Genomic DNA, 15,938 nt, shown 5'->3' with positions numbered 1-15,938 from the left:
AGAGAAGCCACCCAGCCAACATAGCGCCAACATAGAAAGTTGGGTACTACTTGCAATGGGGAATTGAGAAGAGGTGGCTGGTGTGAGGAAGTTGGCATTTATGTTATGGGGAATAAGGATATGTTCACTGCAGTATGTTACATTCATTTTTGTTCCAGGTTTTAACAAAGACGTCCACCTCCTGAGTCATTTTCACTTCATAAACGAACTGCATACCTGCAACTCTCCAGGCCCAACCACAGCAGATGGCAATAACCTTTCTAAATTCTTCATAGACTTGAGCACTTTCACTCAACCCAGCAAAAATCTCACGTATCAGTAGTGGTGCTGGGATCACTGGTCTCTATGATTACAATCTTACAGATCAAAATTAGAATGCATTAGCATTAAATAAAAAGCCAGCATACTTTATCCGTTGCTCAGCACTGTTCAAACATGAGGATACCATTCCCAAATGAAACTCGGGGCAAGGACCGATGGATGTTGGGCAAACCCCCGCTAGCAGTTCTTAAGCCACTCTGGAATACAAGGAAGTTAAGCAGCGGGTGGGTTCTGCAGGCTGCTTCGGTGAACATGGCTGCATTTCTAGCCATTATTGAACGCGGAACAGATAAAGGCCAGTAGAGTTGGCCATTCCTGCTGTCATTGGCTTAGCTCAGTGTTTCTCGACCTTGGCAACTTTCAGAGGGGTGGGCTTCAACTCCCAGAATTCCCCAGCCAGCATACGTGGACTTGAATTCCCAGAATGCTGGGGAATTCTGGGAGTTGAAGCCCACCCCTCAGAAAGTTGCCGAGACTGAGACATTTTGGAGCAAAGCAGCAGGCATTTCACTAGCACTTCTGGCAGGGAGGAAGAGCGCGTGCTGGAGGGCCGGGGAGGGAGCTACAGGAAGACATGGCTGCAAAGGACCACTGGGCGCAACACCGGGCTGGCCCTTTGGCTAGCAGTGCTCTGTGGTAAGCACCCAATGGCTTATCTGCCTCTGAAGCAAACTCTACATCCCAACCCCATTTTTTTTCAGTTTTAGTTTTGATTGACTGAAGTGTGTGGTAGCTTTAGTTGAAGAGAGAGATTTCCCCCATCCTTCCCCATACCCTGGCTTTTCAAATACCCATTTCTCCCCAAATAAGGACTGCTTCCTGCTTATTGGAATGGGGAGGGGGTATGGCCCAAAATTCTTCCTGTTAGTTTCTTGCACCGATAGCACTGCAGTCATGTATGTGAAATGGGCAGCTATACAAATACAAATACAAGTGCATTCACATTAAACAGCTCCCTCTTCTGTTTTAAAAAGAAACCTGCCTTTAAGATTTTTCTCCCTGCCCCAACTCTGTTGTTACCCCACCCGCCCTCCCACCCAGCCAAGAACCCAACTGGAAAAGGCTTGCCTGAGAGCACTAGGCCAGTGAGATGGTTAATCAGAGCGCAAACAGGGCCAGGATTTGCTACCGAGAGGAGAGGCTGATGTAAGGCGGCTTGGTTTTAGTTCCACAGTCACAGCTCCTGCAGCAGCACCAATGCCACTAGCTGGCACTGTGGTGGGTGAGGCTGAAGAAGGGCCCAGTGCTGGCGAGGGACTCCTGTCCCTGTCCAAGCAGTCAGCCCGGTCTCCCCGGCCAGCAACCAGGGCCTGAAGGCAAAGCCCAGAAGAGCTGCCTCTCCCTTCTAGATCCAAGTCCACAGTGCGTGGTAACAGCTACCCAATCGCTCACAACTCTGAAAGTGGGCATGCCGCAGGCCCAAGATCAGCGCACTAAGGAAGCGGTTTATAGACCCATGCGATGACTACAGACACTGCAAAGCGCGTGCTACAAGAGGGAAGACGCTAACCCTCTTTTGATCTTTGGAATGTCACAGTACTTGCTTAAGCATCATCCAGGTCCTCTTCCCCCACTCTGGCAGTGTATGCCCTTGTTGCTGACTCTGCTGACGGAGGCATCTGCTCGACCCTGCAGGTCATGGCTTTGGATGATCATCCGTTCAGATTCTAGCACCATCTCCATCTGGCTGCCCAGAATGACCAGACCCCTTTAGACACCCCTTTAACAGGAGAGCGCTGCCACCCGCTGGATGCCACCCGAACAGAGGTAGTGTCGGGATTTCTGTGAGAAGCAGGCCGTTACCCACATCCTCTTATTCTCAGCTAGTCAAGGGTGTGTGCTTTCCTCTCCTTCATCACTGCTGCTGGAGGCAGAGTGAAACTAGTGGAAGTCTTGCCACTGAAGGCCCTAATGCTTCCCAGGACAGCAGATGAGGTGAGCATGGCTGCAAGTGACCTGAGCAGCCACTGGGACTTCATTGTCACAGAACATGCAAAGGGCAACCCATCAAGTGCAATAGATTGTGATCACTGGCTGTCCCTCTGAGTCCCCTGAACAACCACTGAATGTGGCGCACACTGGAGAGATACCGCATGGCTCACCTGGTTTCCCCAGAATGATTATTATTCTCTCCCACAATTCACTTATCCATGGATAAGTCATCTTTCCAGAAGTGAATCTTCCAAAGAATTAATAGTCTCCTTCACAAAATGTGCCAGACCAGCACTTTCAAATAGAAAAATTGAATGCTTCAGGAACACTGGATCGTTCCAGGACCATAACATGTAGCTTTGCATATTTTTGTCTTGTGCAACTGACCTGGACTCCATAAACCAATGGCCTACTCTTTTGTTTTTAATTATTTTAACTGTTTTGTGGTTTTTATGATTGTAAGCCACCCAGAGTCACTTGTTGAGATGGGCAGCTATAGAAATTAAACAAACAAACATTTCCCAGCAGCCTCTGCAACAACCAAGAAGTCATGCAGGGTTTTTTTTTAGCAGAAGACTCTGTTTTAATCTACTTCCGCTTGGTACATAGAGAATTACATGACTAACAGGTTTACATCCCTGTAAGCTCCAGCAGACAATGGCAGTTTTCCTCACCAACTCTTTACCCATCCAATCTCAGATTACTGCTACAGTGCTTCAAAGACCAAGCAACAGAATTTGATTTTTAATTGCAGACCGCCATCAGTGCACTCAGGTGCACAACGCATTGTTGCAGCATGTTCCCTGGTTTTAGAGCAGAGGTAGCAGTCTCTACTCTAGAGACAGCAAGGCCTCTGGCCCAGGACATGTCCATTAAGAGCATCACCCACAAAAGAGCTGGTTCTATATACTTTATTGTGTTTATAACTGGACAATCACAAGTGTACAAAATGGGAGACCACACTATCTGAAGCAGAGGACTGTGGATTGCAGCAGCATTTCCATTGACCCAAAAGCTTTTAGTAGAAGAAAGCATCAGCTGATTGGGCAAAAGAAAAATGGGAAGAGGAGGAGGAGGAGGAAAGGGAGGAAAGATTGCTGGTCAATTTTTAATCAGAAGACAAATCCTTTAGGTATTACTGATCAAATCGGTCTCTCCTCAGTTATATGCGATTTCGGGCGAAGGGATTGTGTGTGAGAGAGAAAAGGTACTGGCTTTGTCAGCTCTCATCAGCGCTCCAAGGAACTTGCCCTCTACGGCTGTGAAACTCTTTGCTATCCTCACCATCCATGATAACAACCCTCAGAATTTTTGGTCATAAATCTTCCTCGAGCTGAGCTCCTTATCAAGGAAATTGTAGGAGAAAGCAACGAGGAAAAGTCCCACCTTTGCCACACAACAACAATTACAACAGCAATAGCCAAGTACAAGAGCCAGAATTAATTCAAGGGTTGTCCAGTCTATGATTTCATGTCTATTCTACCGATACAGATGCACAAGAATTTCCAAAAATACTAGGATATAATGCAAGTAGTGACAACAGAAGAAGAGGGTTTATCACATGGTGGATATTCCCTAGAATGACCACAAGGGGGTGGTATTAGACTGGCCCTTTTGTATCCTGGGACAGAAGTAAGACATGAGCCAGACTCTCAAACCACCTGACGTCAGCTGCATCTCCAACAGTAACTGAAACAAAGCAGGTGCCGGTGTCCTTTTTCCAGGGAGCAGCTGCAGGATTCTAGCTTCCAGCCTCTGGATGAAGGAGGGGCCAGAGAAGCGCTCTTGTACTTCGAGACCAAGGGAGGCCGGGTGAGAGAGAGCCAGCTTGCTGCACAGGGCTGGCTAGCATCTTGTCTCGTAGATCCCACTCCTGCCAATGTACCTCACCCATTTGATCACATCATGGTCACTGTAGTTCAGCTTTGGCTCAAAGACTTTCAGATAGCGCACCTTCAGCCCAGAAGGTGCAAAGGGAACCTGTACGAAGGCAGAACACAAGGACGGGAAAGTGAGCATCCTACAACTAGACCTTTCAAAAGCTTTCTTTCCCCCCTCCAAATCGTCTGAAGTCGAAGTGAGACTTACCGAGTGCCCCATAATCATTCTAATGAGGCACAAACAATTACTACAGCAAAGCAGAGAACAGGGAAGAAAAAGAGGAGACAGTTTAGCTAGTACATCTAGCTTGCTAAAACAGGGTTCCAACTACTTTCCCTGAAAGAGACTGCAGTGGCTGAACCTCCATTTTGACTGCATCCTTCCCACAAAAGCAACAGGCAAACTCAGCTTTCAGACCAACCCTCCTCGTATGCATGTACAAAAATTATCCTGTGATCTTCTGTCATTACCCCAAGTATGTTTTCATCAATCCTTTCATTTGAGGGTCACGGTGCAAGGAGAGAAAACACGATCCTGGAAACCAACAACTGGCTAAAGAGGCGACGTTGCCAAGGAAGTCCGGATTCTCTGACAGTAGCCTCTTCTACCTTCACTGAGGTCTCCAGGGAAGAGACAGGATACATCTAACAAAGCCTGGGATGGAAATGTTCGGCAGGTGCCTTGGTACAACAGAGAGGCCAGTAGATGGTGCTGCTCAAACCCTCAGATGTTTCAACACCAACACAGAGAGTAACAAAAATGAACAGGGAGAAGCAGAGAGCCTAAAAATATGGTAATTATCACTGAACCCTGCTAGGACAATACTGGTGATCGGCATGCAGCACTGGACAGCTACAACATATTCAAATAGAACAGACCCAACTGAAAGACTGGCGGTGTTGCCCTCTATGTAAAGAAACAATATATTTGCAAAAATAATAATTCAAAAATCCTGTTGAAAGTATTTGGGTAAGCATAAAGAGAGAATCAAAAGCGATTTCACTGTCGGAATTTATTACAGACCACCTGAGCAGGCAGAAGATACAAATGAGGCCTTTCGTCACCAGATGACCAATCTTTCGAAGAGGTGGGTGACGGTGATGGGGGGCAGGCTGTCCAAATATGCTGACATTTGCAGCTGAGTGTCAGAGGTCAACAAATTCTTGCCCTCTTCTCTTGCTGACAACTTTAATTCTCAGAAGATGTTAAGAAAGAACGAGTGGGGTCTACTATCTTTGATGTAATCCTGACACAGAAGGATGGTACCATAACCAAGTAAGTATATAAAGCAACCTACAGAAACTGTAGCTCAGAGTGAACTTAGACTTGTAAGAGTTACCCAAAACCAACACACCAAAAATGGTTCTTTGGGTGTATCAGAAACAAAAGGAAAACTAAAGAGGGAGTGGAGCTGTTGTGAGAAGGAAGTGGTGAATTGGTAGCAGGTGAGTGTAAGAGGGCAGAACTTCTAACTCCTAGTTTGAGTCTGTCTTCTTTAGAAGAGAGATATGGAACCCCAGCATGATGCCCAAAGAGTTGCAACTAAGGACAGAGAGGATGAGAAAGAAGTTAGTCATTTTTAAAAAATCCAAGTATCCAGAGCCAGGTGGATTACATCTGGGTTACTGAAGGAACTTGCCGAGTTGATCACAGAATTGCTCTCATAATCTTTGAAATTACCCAATCTTCAAAACGAGGGAAGAGGATGATCCAGGCTATTTATGTGGGATAAGGCCCTCAAACAGATTTTGAACAGCTTGTCCGTGAGCACCTGGATAAGCATGCTACAATTTAACGGGAACCAGCATGGATCTGTCACAAACAAGCTGTGCCAAGCTAAACATCTCCTCCTTTGACAGAGTAACTAGCTTAACAGATAATGGGAAGGGTGGTGTCACTGAGTACGGAACCTTACCAAAGCCCTCAACAAAGTCTGTCATGAAATTCTCCTTAATAAAATGGTAAAATATGGACTATATGTTGTTCATGATAGATAGATGCATGATAGGCTCACAATTGGCTGAATGACTGCACCTCAAGAAGGCTCCACTTCAGCTTGGAGGGAAGTACTGAGTGCACAGAGGTCTCCAATACACTGAATGACAAATGAAAATTCTTCCCTGTCATGCTGTTATTCTTCTACTTAAAGATGCATAACTGTATCAGCATAAGCAGTTCTGCTCTTTGCCCCATTAATACTCCAATAACGCTGCAAACTTACCTTTCCCTTTCTAGCTATTGGGATTACCTAAATCAGAGTTTTTCAAACTTGGCAACTTAAAGATGCATGGCTCGCTGGGGAATTCTGGGAGTTGAAGTCCACAGATCTTTAAGTTGCCAAGTTTGAAAAACACTGACCTAAGCTGTAGCAACCTCCCCTTCCAGGCAGCCCCTTAGGAAGAACTTGTGCTGCCTACCTCAAAGTTCATAGAGATGGGTGGCCGAGCCCATTTCTTCTTGTCGTTCGTTGGAAGTAGTTCTATCTCTGCGCTGATCTGGGACTCTTTCATTCCAGCCATCCGTTTAATTCTACAAAATTGAAATAGGGAATTGTTCTCTTAAGATGTGCTCAAGTATTCTAAGCATGCTCTACCTGGTTCAGCCTAGAGGTAAGCACAACCTCTCCCAGGACCAACTACCACCCAGCATTTGTGCAGAGCTCCAGCTGCCCAATTCAGAAAACATGCCACTTACTTCCAGACAATGGCATTCTCACTGGCCTTGTATTTTGCCTTCCCTTTCATGCAGATGACTTGTACGCCACTAGTATTAAGTGGAGTTGGAATTCGCACCTGGAAGATATATTATTTGAATCTCATTTGGCTGCCTGGGTCAAAAAGATAGTGAGGGGTTTTTTGGGGGTGGTAGTAAAGGAATAGAAGCTAAACGGCAGTTTTAAAAGCAAAAATACACATCCAAGGAAGAGCAAAAAATCATTTTGGCAGGATTGCACTATAAAGAGAAGGAAGTGAGTTGGAAGAATTCCTTAAGAATCACAGCACAATTTGGTTATCGAAAGCTCAGTATATGGAGGGCACTATTAGCCTTATTTATGAGACCTGTTGCATTGACTTAAAATAATATTATGGAAATTTTTATGTTTCTATGTCTTTTACTCTGTTACAGTATGTTACATTTTATTTTAAGCTCCTATAGCTTCAAGAAAGGCCTTTTCTCCTTTTCCCTCGTTTTACTTGCAGAAGTGGACTTCACTCCCTGCTTTCACAAGGCATCCTCAGCATTACTGGATCTTTCCTGAAGAGATCAAGTTTCTCAGATGGAGCTCAACTAAGACTGAACTTTACCTGGCTACAAGCATCCTTTGCTTGAATCCTTCCTATGTGCGCTTCTCAAGGCGTTTATTAAGTGCCTATAACTCAACAAGTACTCCAAATCATTGTGCCTAGCACTGCTCTTAATCACTATTACCACTGAAACTCAATGTTCCCCCAGTTGTTGTTCCTATGATTTCCTGTCCTTTTGTCCTATTGATTTTTTTTCATCATTTTAGTGTTATATATATTTGAAAGGAAGTTTTTAAAAAGATGGTACAGATAGGAAAATCTGGTACACGTAGAGAAATCTAGGTGGAAAAGTAACAAATCTGAAATATCATAAAACAAATGTGCTCTATCATTAGAAGTTTGTAATATTGTAAGTATTTCATATCTATTTTCTAATAAAAATCCACATGTCCCTGACCAAGAATGCTTGGTTCACCCAGTTCAAGTAATTAGAAAAGACTATAGCTAGTAAATAACGCATTAAACCAATTCTACAAATTATACGTCAAGTTACAAACTAAACTCTTAAAGCCCAAATTTTAGATATGGCATGGTTCTCGGTATAAGATTTTAGTCCAAGAATAGTTTCCAATTATAATTAAATTCTACATCAGATTTACTTTTTAAATACAAGGTTATTCTAGGCATCAAAGCATACTCTCACAATTTAGTCAGCCATTCTTCTGGAGAGGGAACTGAAGGTCTTTTAAAATAAAGTCATATAAAATTCTTGCCACGATTAACATATACGACGCCAAAACAGTCTATTTTGAAAGGATATATAGTTTAGTGAAATTTAGTAAAAAAATTTATCAGGCTGCAATAGGATTACAACTTTCAGAATTTGTTCCATTGCATAGTGCATGTCATGAGCGCTGATGGCGAGCAGGAGGGGGCCCCTATCCAGGGGGGAAAACGCATGCGTAGTACTGAGGAGTTGAGCAGCCATTCAAAGAGACACAGATCAGACCCGCCTTAGCTTTTGGGGTTTATCTGTCTGGTTTTTCCCACGCTTCTTCAGTTTGTTAGGATTTTCTGTCTTATGTAGCAGTAATAAACACTAGAGACCTATTCCTTGTCTCAGCGTGGTTTCCTGACTGTTAGGACAGCGCATCATTTTTCCAGTATTGTTGAGATTTACAACCTGCCCATATTTCCAACATTATAGTTTTAAGCTCACCTGTGTAAACAAAATGTGTAAAAACCTTTTATCAAAATGCTGTGAAGGCAATGAAGGTGCAGCAAGGTAAAAAGAAAGGGCTTCTCCCAATTACGGAATTTAAAACAAAGTGTCATTGATTTTTGCCCTGTCTGCAAGTGCTACTAATTTTTTTAACAGTAATAAAGGTGGTTCTAATCCCAGGAAAATGACTGAGCTGGCCTTAGTTGCTACAAGCAAAAGGTTAGGGTGAAACTTTCACAGCCTGGAGAACGGAAGCTCTGTACCCTTTTTCAGAGTTGCAGTACTGAGAAAGCTGGCAATTCACTGCTGTGCCCTGAATGCAGTCAGGCGCTTACCTCTATCTTCTGAGCCAAGAGGGAAGGCTTAAAGTTAGACTTGATCACCACCTTCACCTCCAGCTTGGTGCGGCCCACCTCACGCACCAGGGGGATAACGCGGAACGGCAAAATAATGTCCTTAGTGGTTCGGTACCTGGGGAAAGAGAATGACAACATTTACAGAACGGAAGAGATAAATCTGTCATTGCCCGCACAACTGGCAAATCCTCATAACTGAAAACTTACCTGAAGCATGCTGATACTTTAATCTTTAGTCTCATGAATTATTTCAGCCCTATTTTTCAACAACTTCTTTAAGCTCTTAGCTAAACTGAAAAAAAAAATGCTTATTCTGTAAACCTTCACATAACTCTTTAAAAGACCACTGCTGGACCCAATGGACCAGGACACCTTTCATCCAGTCTCCAACCTTTCCTTTTCGGGAAAGATTTCTGAGGTGGTGGTCAGCTTACAGCTTCTGGGACAAGCAGGTTATCTGGACCCTTTTTGGTCAGGATTCAGGCTTGATTACAGTACTGAGATGGCATTGACTGCGCTTGTCGAGAAGCTCTGGCAGGTTCAGGGTGGGGGCAGTGCATCCATCCTGGCCCTCCTTTGCTGCGCAGGGGCTTTCAACACCACTGACTGGGGTATCCTTCTTTGGAAGTGAAAGGCACTGTATGAGGGTGGTTTTCCTCCTATCTCCAGGGCCAGCTCCAGTTGGTGCTGATGGGGGAAAGAGGTTGAGCCCAAGGCCCCTACTTTGTGGGGCTCCCTGCTCCCATTTAACATCTACATGAAGCTGCTGCGTGAGGTCAGCCACTGGCACAGGGGGTACTATCATCAAAAGGCTGATGATGCCAACTTGTGTATCTCCACCCTGGGCTGACCAAGCAATGCCCTCAAGATCCTTTCCCAGGGCCTGGGGGCCGTGAGAGTATGGATGGGGAGAACAGGCTTTGGCTCAACCCTGGCGAAACTAAGTGGCCGTGACTTTTAAGGCCCCCAGGGCCCTAGAGATTTTCCATCTTTAGCTGTCAGCCCTGCGGGGTAGATCAGACTCAAACACCAAAGCCACGAGTACTAGACCTACTTTTATTGTAGAGTTAGAGTAAGAGAATCTTGCAGCTCTGAATGTGCCTCCCCCTCCCTGCCTTTATCCTAAAGAAAACTAAGGAGGGTCAAATCTGAGACATTTTCTCAAATTCCATTCCTGCCCTGGGCTGAGATCTCTCTTATCTGACCGTTGCCTTGGCTGCAGCTCTTCCTCCTCTCCCTCAAGGCTATTCTCACAGCCATTACATCAGCTCTGCATGGGGGTGCACTTCCCATCAGAGTAGGGGTGCAATCTGGGGGTCCTCCGGGATTCATGGCTCCTGCCCATGGAGCAGGTGGCAGCCATGGCCAGGGGGCCTTTGTACAGGTCCATCTTGTGCACCAATTGTGCCCACCGCTGGACTGGGAGGGCTTGCTTATGGTGACTCACGCCTTAGTCACCTCCCATTGGATTACTGTGACACACTGCACGTGGGGAGGCCCCTGAAGGGCATTCGGAAGCTGCAGGCGCAGAACGCAGCAGTATGGGCAGCTTGCTGCTTCTCAGACTGGACTGGCTCCCAGGTTGAGAGTGGGTCAAGACCCAGGCTAAGCTGCTGGGTGAGATTCAAGCTGCTGGTTATACAGCCAGGCTACCTGCAAGGCCGCCTTTCTCCCACTGCCTCTACTTGCCCCACCAGATCTTGCCAACAGGGCACGCTCTGAGTCCCTATCGAACAATACCAATTTGTTGGACCTGAGAGTTGCGCTCTATCGGTAGCAGTGTCTGCCCTATGGAACAGCAACTCCTCCAGAGATCCAGATGGCCCCCACCCGTTAGCCTTTCACAAGGCACTGAAGATCTGGCTGCTGCCCAGCGGTTATGTCAGGAAGTTAAGGAAGCTCGGCTGCTGTTGATATGCTCCTCTATGAATCTGGCTGCTGTTTCATCCTCAGATGCTGGAGCTTATATGCCATGTTTTTTGTGTTTTAACCATGTGCACAGCCCAGAGTCACCACTGTGAGATGGACAGCCATATAAATCATAAAATCATAAAATAAAAATAGAATAAAACAACTACAACTTTTGACTTGTATGTGCACATTTGGGATTTGCAGGCATGTCTATAGTTAAAATTCTACATTCCATACTAGCTGTGTAAGATATTGTATTCTTTGTTTTGATCAAAGTTTGCAATATTCATTGCTTGAGTCCTTAACAGAATTTCATAGATAGGTTTCTATAGTTAGTATGCTTGGTAGCAGAATTCTTGACCTCTATTTAGTGTTTATTTAAACTGGCAGTTTATGTTCAGAATTATGAAAACTTTCCCAAAACTTGCTTATCCAAGACATGGAAAAATACGGTATTTTAAATAGCTTTTAAGATCACTTCTAGGAGATATCTACCCACAATTTCTTTATCTTCTGCTATACAAATGACCTGACATGGGTAACTATTGCCAAAGTAACAATACGAGGAAAATGTGCCACTGTCTCTACGTCCCCCGGCAGAACAGATATTTTTGAGCTTGGAAGGCTTCAAGATTTGGGCAGGTTTCTTTGAGAATTATTTTGGTAGAATGCATTTCTGGCTAGGCAGAGTAATGGTGAATCCCTCCTAGTAAGAAGTGGCAACATTCTTCAAGCTAAAAAAGCAATGGCAAAATTCTTGTTAACAAACCTCCCTGCGTCTCACTGCATTCAATAATTTCTCACCATGCTGATACTTCATTCTCCATCACAGTGCAGCAGTAGTATCATAGTCCCAATGATTTTATCACACCTTTTTTCAGCATTATACTTCAATTTGTTTGCCCTCTATTACTGACAGCACGTCAGGCTCCTCGATCAAATCTCCCCAGAACATTGTATCGTGCTAGCATCCATTTTGGTGCAACTCGTGTCAGCTTGCGAGTCGACCAGCAGGGAGGGGGAACATGCCTGGAGTGTGAATCATCCCGTTTAGACTGCCACCTCCCAGCACCAAGGCCATCCACAGAAAACCGTTACAGACAACTGCTGGCACGAGAAGGAGGGGTGCATATCTAAGGGGGCAGTGGGAGGGAATTTGAACTCACTGAGATTTTAAATTGTAGAAATGCGCGGGAAATTTCATTCGCAACTTTTCCCCTGCACTGGACGCTTTGCGCCATTAAAATAGATTTCTAAGCAAAGCTTATGCATCGTAATTGAATGAGTGCGTGAGCGTTCCAGTCATCACACAGCACTCCGTTGCACTATATTCCTTGAAGACCCAGGTATACTAAGGGTGAGTTTACTCCTTAAATTACCCCTAAACCTGGATAACCACAGATAAGGCTTCTTGATAAAACAGTTTCACTGGCCTGATTACTAGGCACATTTCAAATTTGACTGGGAATATCTAGCTCATATTAGAAAGGCATTTTGGGGGCACACAATTATGACAGTTCTCCTAGAAGTTATTCCCAGGCTTTTGAATCCAGTGCTAAAGATCAGCCTGACTCCCTCTGTTATTCTTCCAGCAGAGAACAAATTTTTCTACTGAGACAGGCCTTTGGCTGCTCAGCTGGGTGAACAATGTTTCTTTTCTCAATGCGTTGAAGGAAAAGTGGATTGGGGTCCACACCTGACATTTTGGGGGACTGCAAGATCCATACTGGAAAGGTGATGATGCAAAACGAACCACAGGCTGGACTTTTTCTCCTTTAAATGGGAATTTGTGCTTTACAATATTTAAAATCAATTTAGTAGCTTGGCTATAGTTGTTGCTTGTTTTCCACCTCAGTAAGACAGGAAATCGTGCTGCAGGGCAATCAAAGTCAGTAAGGGCTCTGAAGACGGTAAAATAAAAAATATGAAATTAAAATAAAACAAAAATAACAGGCTCAGGGGCATGTGCAGTCCTAGAGTTTCAAGTTGGGCACCCCTGTGTTAGGAGGACTTCCAGCTGATTGTGTTTCATTCTTACTGACAGATGTCTTGGTACTTCTTTTACAAGGAGACAGGCGAAATTCAGTAAATAACTGACTAGACTCATATCACACACCAGAGCAACTGATACAGAAAGTTCTTCCCAGCAACCTCACCTCATGAGCTCAAACTCTCCATCTGGGGGTATGAAGCTGATACTCCTCTCTGAGTCAAACTTGCTGAGTCTCACACATTGGTGAAAAGTGCAGTCATCAATGGCAATTGACTGCTTCCCACTACGACACAGAAGCAGAAGGATCAAAATCAGCATGTTGCATTTGCAGAAGTGTACAGCAGCAGCATCCAGGCTCCTCATTGCAAACTCTAGAGGGAGCACATTCTCATCAGAGGCTAAGTCACAGAAGTAGCCAAGATAAGGAGCACATGTAAAAAATGGGCATTTCTGGGAGCCACAAAGCCACTGAAATTGCCTGATCACCAGGAAGTTCAGGCAACAGCTTCTCTGGCCTGGACTGATGCTCTACCCACACCTATTCACTTGGGGGACGGCAGCCCCATCAGACTTGTCCAAGCATACCTCTCTTTAAAGCATACTTCGAATGGGAGTGACAGTTTTTGGCTGGGTATAAATGTTGCATTAGGCCATAACTGTTTTAACTGAAATAAGCCACAATGGCTGATTTCACCTGCACTAAGCTATAAATCACAGCTTACAAAGCATAACAATTATACATGAGACTGACCCAAAACCAGGTAAGCCATGTTATGGCTTAGCACAACATTCAAATGTAAGCCAAGATGGGGCTTTGTCTTCTAGCTTCATCAAGGGCTTGAGTGGCGTAAGATTTCCGTTCTGAGGGGGCATTATTTTTCTAGCAGGTTACTAAAAACCTCTCTGCTGAAAACAGAGGGATCCTTTGCATCTCTTCAGAGATCTTCCAACACCAACAAAATCTCACTGCAAATCTTTCAAAAAAAGCAACTGCTGGGTGGTAGCAAGGGAATGACTTAGCCAGCAGAGTCATTCAAGGACAGTGTGCCAGCATATTGAGAAGGAGCTGCACTTCAGGACAGAGAGTGAATGCTCAAGACACAGAATGGGCATCAGATGCAACTTGCTTCACACACACAGCTCAGATTTCAGAGGATGCAGCTCAGATTTGGTTCAGAGGATGCTGTCTGAATAGTTTTCTCAAAAATATAAATGGAAAGGTTCAACTTAACAACTTGCTTTTGCATCCTCCAAGGAGCATTTCTGTTACTCCTCCTAGATTAACAGTTAAGATCGCTGCTCTGACTATTGAATGAACTGCCATATAAAATGGTGTTATTTACAGGCCTTGAAAATAAACTTAGCAAAAATCAGCAGCTACCACACTGTTTTGACTCCATTGGTGATTTTACCGTTAATGGCTAAAGCATCTTAGTTCTCAGCATGGAATTCTGAAGAACCTCTCTCACACCTCAAGGGCATTGGCTCTGCTATTGCCATCACCCAAACTGGGCACTACAAGTCTCAAGCCCTCCAGTTACACTATTCTAGGGGGTTTCCTGTCTTGCTTTTGTAACACGAAGGTAGGCAGAGCTTCCCATGCTATGTTGTTTCTCAGTTAATCCAAGAAGCCAACTCCTGGCTCAGTTAAGAAAGACTATCCCTACTTAAAGCCTTGGAAAATTTTGCCCAAGTCACTCAGGCAAGTTCCTATGGCAACTGATGAGACAGCAACACCTGAGTCAGCTTTGTTCCTATGAACAAGCACATGGTAGCTGAGCCTTCAATCACAGGTGTGACCTGTGTGGAAGTGTCTAAAGATGGTGGTACATGCACAAATCACACAAAGCAAAAAGGGCAAGGGGTGAGGAATACGTGCACACAGCAGTAAGCAGGTTATCTACCTTCCTGTTTCACTGGAGTCAGCAGAACACAAAAGAAAAAGAGAATTCAGTATCAAAAGTCGTTAAGAGGAAGTATGGAGGACCTCTGTGCATACCAACCCTGACAATCTCCTTTAAAGCAGGAAATTTACAGACTATTATATACTAATTAGGGCTGGCTTATGGAATGGAATGCAGAATGATACTGGGTACAGTGCCCTTCTCCCTTGGTTCCTACAGCTCCACAGACAGCCATTCTGGAATAAGATGACCTAACCCAGTTTAATAGCAGGTAAGAGATTTGCCGGCTCTCTCATTTTCCAACCTCACAATTTCTCTGAAAATATAGATTAAGATAATGGGATGAGTGCATGAGCTAATTCATGGAGAATTGAGTAGAACCAGAATTTAAGTTTTCTTGGAGACCTTCTGCCTTTAAACCACAACAGAAGTTGACATAGCCCACTCATTCAGCTCCTGCTTTTACAAGGGAGCAAAGCAACAAAAATAATCTTAAGAAAGCTATGGCATCTTTCCAGATGAGAAGGGAAGAGCATACAGACATCGCTTAGACCAACACACCACTTGAAATCTATATTCTCCCTGTCCATCACACTTACCTTTTCCCTGTTTCGTCTGCAGTCCCCTTGCCTTGTTTCTCGATTACAATCTTGTCATTCATGCCAAACTTGCATTCTGGCATTCCACTTAGGTAGCTTTTCATGACCACTCTTCCTGAGACATGGGCGCTCAACACCTGGCCTGGAAGAAAGGAAAGACAAGCACTGCAGAGCAGAAGAGTGGCACTGGAAGAGGGGTGGAGAATGGCTGGCCTGATTTTCTTTCTGACTGGGGAAAGTGCACGTGACTGACTTACCTTGTGGTGACATCAGCAAGTTCACACTCTCTAGAACATCCAGGAAGAGTTCGTTGCGACGGTATTTGATCCCTTCACGCCTCCAACCAATCTGACCAGTTACCTGGCTTGTAATCTGAGACTGCTCTTCCTTAGTCTGAAGGAAGAGAAAAAGGGAGATGTGCTTTGGTGAGATCAGTCACACAGGGTTCAGATTTCAGGGTTCCAAATGCCCTGGAATTTGAAATAGTCTTATTACCAAAAAAAGCCGCCTCCCTTCCCTCCCAATTGCTATGGAATCAATCGGGAATAGCTTGAATTGGGAACATCGTTTAAAT

The 15,938-nt window shown here is 44.6% G+C and overlaps 2 protein-coding genes across 3 annotated transcripts in view; one reads left to right on the top strand and one right to left on the bottom strand.

Moving 5' to 3' along the window:
* The window catches only part of ABCC5 (ATP binding cassette subfamily C member 5), a 528,771-nt gene that overhangs the window by 291,782 nt on the left and 221,051 nt on the right, over positions 1-15,938 (top strand). The window lies entirely within an intron of this gene.
* The window catches only part of AP2M1 (adaptor related protein complex 2 subunit mu 1), a 45,957-nt gene continuing 33,167 nt past the window's right edge, over positions 3,149-15,938 (bottom strand). For both annotated transcript variants that reach the window (XM_063306323.1, XM_063306324.1), the window contains exons 5-11: positions 15,622-15,757; positions 15,365-15,506; positions 13,025-13,144; positions 8,937-9,072; positions 6,829-6,926; positions 6,552-6,663; positions 3,149-4,233 (exon numbers count right to left, since the gene is read on the bottom strand). In XM_063306323.1, the coding sequence (XP_063162393.1) occupies positions 4,099-4,233; positions 6,552-6,663; positions 6,829-6,926; positions 8,937-9,072; positions 13,025-13,144; positions 15,365-15,506; positions 15,622-15,757 (879 nt within the window). In that variant the 3' untranslated portion in view covers positions 3,149-4,098. The remainder of the gene's footprint in view (positions 4,234-6,551; positions 6,664-6,828; positions 6,927-8,936; positions 9,073-13,024; positions 13,145-15,364; positions 15,507-15,621; positions 15,758-15,938) is intronic.

Source organism: Candoia aspera, chromosome 6 (assembly GCF_035149785.1).
Source record: "Candoia aspera isolate rCanAsp1 chromosome 6, rCanAsp1.hap2, whole genome shotgun sequence".
NCBI classification, from domain to species: domain Eukaryota; kingdom Metazoa; phylum Chordata; class Lepidosauria; order Squamata; family Boidae; genus Candoia; species Candoia aspera.
The sequence above is the reverse complement of the archived record's forward strand: the minus strand, read 5'-3'. Positions and strand labels throughout refer to the sequence as shown.